This window comes from Arachis hypogaea, chromosome 13 (assembly GCF_003086295.3).
Source record: "Arachis hypogaea cultivar Tifrunner chromosome 13, arahy.Tifrunner.gnm2.J5K5, whole genome shotgun sequence".
In the NCBI taxonomy this organism is placed as follows: Eukaryota; Viridiplantae; Streptophyta; class Magnoliopsida; order Fabales; family Fabaceae; genus Arachis; species Arachis hypogaea.
Window position 1 is genome coordinate 131,990,573 of NC_092048.1, and position 5,107 is coordinate 131,995,679.

Below are 5,107 nucleotides of genomic sequence, written 5' to 3' on the forward strand. Positions count from 1 at the left end.
ATATATTTATGAAAATTTATTAATTTAGTGTGGTTATGTTATATTAGAATTATGGTTAATATAATTAGAAAAATAAATATTGATAGATTTTCATAAACATATTTGTTCAAAGTCTAATTAGATAAGATAGGTGTTATGTATGTTATAAGTTAATGTTTTATATCATCAATCGTTGATGGAAATTATTAATTGAGTGACAGAAGGACAAAAATGATTAATTTGTAATGTTTGAAGGATTAATTTGATTGATAAATTTTTTTATGGACAAATTTAAAGAATAACCCATCTTTCAAGGACTAATTCGACCACTAGCCCTGTTTATAATCTTAAGACAATTTGTATAATAGCGATATACACCAGAGGCAGGTAAGAACGACCAGTAAAAAAAAGTCTATCATGGTAGATTAAATTCAATGGTTTCAATATATACCTATTTATTTTTTATTAAAGACATCAAACATGATTATAGTATTATACCCTACACTAGAACTGATATGATCTAATGTCAAACTACCATTCAAAATGTTGTCAAGGCCAAATACTTGAGACTCAAGAGAGAGCTATATATAGGAGCAGGTGAAACGAAATGATGAATTCACTCATATTCACATGCAAAGTTCCATAGCTATATTGCACTTCCATTCAGGGTTTTTACTCTATCACCATGTACGCCTCCTGAGAGACCTGCCATTTGGATTAACAGATTCAGCAGGAGCACCATCCACAAAATCTTGCCGGTGTATTCTGCTGCCACTTCTTTTCCTGCTTGATGGCTGGCTTGAATTATCATCTCCTGCTGCAAATGTCTTGAGCAATTCCGACAGCATCTTAGGGTAACCTTCTTTCAAATGTTCAAAAGCTTCCGACAGCATTACCACTGCACACAACATAAAACAATACACGACTGAGTCTTAAAGTGGAATATATGAGGGCTTCCACAAAATGCACAAATTGAAAAATAAGTGGCTGTCCATATTCTTAGATCACACATTGAATTTTTCTCTGTTCAATGTGTAGCATCCAAATAGAGAATTGAATGACTGTTACTTCAAATGTTTAATCTTCCAACTATAAGAAATGCATGAAAAGGGGAAAGAATGACATTTGAACGATTCTTTCCGCTAAAGTACCTTAGAAACTCTATGACAGTCTCGCCATTCATTATGGTATTTGACCATAAAGCATACCAAATATCTACCAAAACAACTTTAAAACACAAAATGTGTAGGATGTGCTAGAAAGCATCATGAGGGCAATAGAGTTTATGCTGAAAAAATATTGAAGTTTAAAAACCATAGAACTTCTAAAATAGTACGCACCTCCTATGTTTACTGGATTTGCAATAAATTTTAAACAGATCGCCTTAAGCTGCGGACAATGATGTTTCTCAGCCAGGGCAAGTGTTGTGGCAACAGTGTCAGTGTTGATTTTTTCACTCAATTTTGATTCACACAGTAGTTTTAGACGATCAAGATTATAGAGATCAGCAGCAGCTAACAGATTCTGCACCATGACAGTACACGAGCACATATTTATTGAGCCCATAATATCGGACATCTCAGGAAGTTTGTCTGTGTAAATGAAGAGAAGCATTGCCTGAAAAACTAGATAAAATGAATATTCACTTGGCCAGAACATAACACAAAATAATGAAAGAAAAATGAGTATTCAGCCAGAAGTTCAGCAGGCAGATAAAATAACAGAATAATGCTTCACAAACAAAAGCAGGCACAACTGGGTTAAAGATTTGCAAAGAAATATATTATCAAAAAATAATGCTAATGATACTTAAGGATTCACAGTTCAGATATGGGGTGAGAAGACCATTTCTTACACAGTTATACCATAAGAATGATAAAAATTTCACCAAAGTTCAGATATCACAATTCACAAATGGGAGTAATTACCTTGAAGACAAAAGGCTCAATATCATCAACCACTATTTCATCTATGCTAGGATCCCCAACTCCTCCAGAAAACTGCTCTCTGAAGACAGGAGATCGGGCAGCAAGTATCAACTTATGAGCTTTGAAGCTTTCACTCTTGACCTTGAAAACTATGTCAAAACCAATTTCGGACTCCAACAAGTCCTTAAAGTCTCGGCCCATGTCTGAATATGGCACAATGAGCCCCGGTTTAAAACCCTCAAGACGGGTTTTCACAACACCTACAGTGCATTGCATGATAAGGCAATCGTCTTTCAGATATTCTGATGTTTCCAGTAACGCTCTTTTAAAGAATCGTTTGTAACCCCTGAAATGAACCAACAAAAGCCAAATGAAATAAATGCTAAGGGCATAAGAGACAACAAAAACCTTCAACCCACTCCCACCCCCTCCCCATCAAAATGAAGAATAAATATTGATACATTGCTTCCATGGGAGACATTTTTCTCGCTCAAACCCAATGTCAGATACCACTCACTAAGTTCAAATGTGTAAACCCCAAATTCATGTGTTCAAATACATAAACAGTGAAAAGAAATCCAAGAAAGCAGTACCACATGCTGCCTCTGTACTTGATGGTGTAAGGGCCCCTCTCTAGTGGGCGATCGAAATGACTGTGCACTTTATGGTTCCCGTTCTGGGTCTGATCGAGCAGCGTGAGCTTGAACAACGCCCTGACATCGGTTCCCTCGCTGGCCAGTGCTATGAAGACCGAAACGTAGATGGAATTGTCGTCAGGGTTCTTGCCATCAGGGTAGAAGTATATGGCCCAATCATAACCACCCACGTTGAAGGTGCCGCTCATAATGTGCCTGCCCGGACCCATCCCTTTCGCCAAGGAGTAACCCTTGATAGTGAATTGGTGGGACCCGTTCACAGTCTCGGTGATCGACCGCGACCACGACCACGACGACTCCATGGTGCAGTGGGAAGAGAATTGAGGTATGAATCGTTCTCCCCTAACCGACCTTGTGTTAACAAATTAAATCAATTTAGTTTGGGCCAAGTAACTGACGCCGGATATAGAAACTGATGCAGAGAGGGAACCGAGAGAAACGGAAGAATCATCATGTATCAATCATTCATTCTCTTTCCCTCCCGTCTGTTTCTTTCGAACATAATCTTTTTTTTTTCACGATAATAAATTAATTATAAAATTTAAAATAATGTAAAAATTCAATTGGAAGTTTTTAAATAATATAGATTTAATTATAAATTTAGTAACGTTCCAAAGACTAATAAAATAATTTAATTTAAATTTTTTTGTCTTAAATAAAAGCTAAACACTTGTGATCTTATATTTTATTTATTAATAAACTAAATGTAAGAAAGAATAAATTATCAAGTTTAATTTATTCTATATTTCTTATATAAAAGTTTAAGAAAAAAATAATGATAAAATATACAATTATAAAAAATTAATAGAAATAATAAAAAAATAAATTTTATTTTTTATTCATATATTTTGTGTCTTTGTATTTTTTTAATAAGAAATATTAACAAAAAATATATAAAATATATTAATTTAATATCTCAAGATAAAATTTATATATTTATATTTTATCTATTAAATATAATTTTATATCTTTGTATTCTTATCTCATTGTCTATACAAATTCAGTCTTCATATTTAATTAAGAGTTAAGCAAAAAAATAAAATTTTTGCATTTAAATAATTTAATTTAATATGTCTCTTTTGGTAAAAGTCTTTTTTTTTTTAGATTTTAAAATGCAAATTATACATAGAAAAAATTTAGGGAGCCATATAAACTAACTCAAATCAATTCTTTTTATTTTTAGTTTTAAAATTCAAAAAATTAAGATAGTGAGAAGTTATTATTTTTTTGTTAATAGACCTGTTTTTCAACTAATTAACTATTAATTATATCTTAGTTGGTTTCTTGGCAGGACACACATATGTAAGTTTTTTTCTCTTACTTTTAGTTTATTTTATATGAATTTCTGTTTTATCTATAACAATATATAATGCCAAAACATGGAGGTTTGGTGTCCAATTTTCTATTTCCTGTTTTAACCCTACTAACATAATTCAAAAATATTATACAACAAAAACTCACGCGTAACTTCTATTCAATTCTTTACTCCCACGATCTCTCTTTTTTTTTGTCTGATTCTTCTTTATCTTATAAACTCTTCTCTGTACCGCACAATTATTTAAATGAGTTTTTTTGACATCTTAAACTAGGTAAAGACGATGTCAAAAGATTTATTTTCGTGGCCATATATGAAATAAAAAAATAATTAGAAGCCAACAAGTGTTTAATCAGTGGTGATAAATATTTTTTTTGTATAGATCTTATTATATTGGGAGGTATTCATTTAAATTATGTTTTGTTTAATTCTATATTAGTCTTTGTTTGTATAGTGTTGTTTTAAGTATACCTGTGAGTACTGTACTCTGATGGTCTGTCCATTAGTTTAGCCTCATTCTAATTATTCTATTAAATTTTTTTTAATCATAAAAAATATATATCTTTTTTATTTTTTTTATAATTTCATCTATTTTACTGGTTTTTTTTTACCTCCTAATACACTTTGTTATATTTCTCTTGCTGCCATTATTTTTTTACCTTCAACGCTATCGATTTCGTCACATCCATCGTTACAAATTTTATTTAGTTTTATTGCAGTTATTATGTTCACGTATAACTTCTACCTATATTTTTTTTCTCTTTAATTTACTTATCTAATTAATATTTTCATGGCTCTTTTACTTTTTTTTTAATTTGTTCCAATATTTCACGTACAAAAGATAGTGTTTTATCTTTTTTTCTTATCAAGGAAGAACTAATTTTTTTCAAATTATATGTATTTTTTTTAAATATGTCTGTATCTATCAATGATGAATTGAAAAAGTCTAATATTTTGTTAAATTTAAGGATTTTTAAATTACTTCATATGTGATAATATTATTTTTTTAATTTTTAAATTATTAATTATATAGAATATTATATTTAAAATTTGAGTACATGAATATTTATTTTTAAATTAAACTAAAATAAATGAATTATATTACAAAAATATAATTTATTTTGACTTCTATAATATCATTTGTTTGGCATATGGCACTGGTTATTTGATTAACATATAAAAGATGTAACATATAAATAGTGATAATTAATTACGATGGGGTGAAGAGA

General features: G+C 30.5%; 1 protein-coding gene across 1 annotated transcript; it reads right to left on the bottom strand.

Moving 5' to 3' along the window:
- Positions 1-380: 380 nt before the first annotated feature.
- On the bottom strand, positions 381-3,076 carry LOC112733633 (BTB/POZ and MATH domain-containing protein 3). Its single transcript, XM_025782666.2, has 4 exons — positions 2,501-3,076; positions 1,908-2,253; positions 1,320-1,596; positions 381-877 (listed from the first exon to the last, which is right to left on the bottom strand). The coding sequence occupies exons 1-4, from the start codon at positions 2,863-2,865 to the stop codon at positions 660-662; spliced, it is 1,206 nt and encodes a 401-aa protein (XP_025638451.1). The 5' UTR covers positions 2,866-3,076; the 3' UTR covers positions 381-659.
- Positions 3,077-5,107: the final 2,031 nt, after the last annotated feature.

Bases quoted from the DNA above. Each gene is read 5' to 3' on its own strand.
- LOC112733633 (XM_025782666.2), bottom strand. From the start codon at position 2,865: ATGGAGTCGTCGTGGTCGTGGTCGCGGTCGATCACCGAGACTGTGAAC. The intron at 2,254-2,500 runs GTACTGCTTTCT...GGTTCATTTCAG, and splicing joins AAGTACAGAGGCAGCATGTG to GGGTTACAAACGATTCTTTA. The intron at 878-1,319 runs GTGCGTACTATT...TGTTGTGTGCAG, and splicing joins AAATCCAGTAAACATAGGAG to TGGTAATGCTGTCGGAAGCT.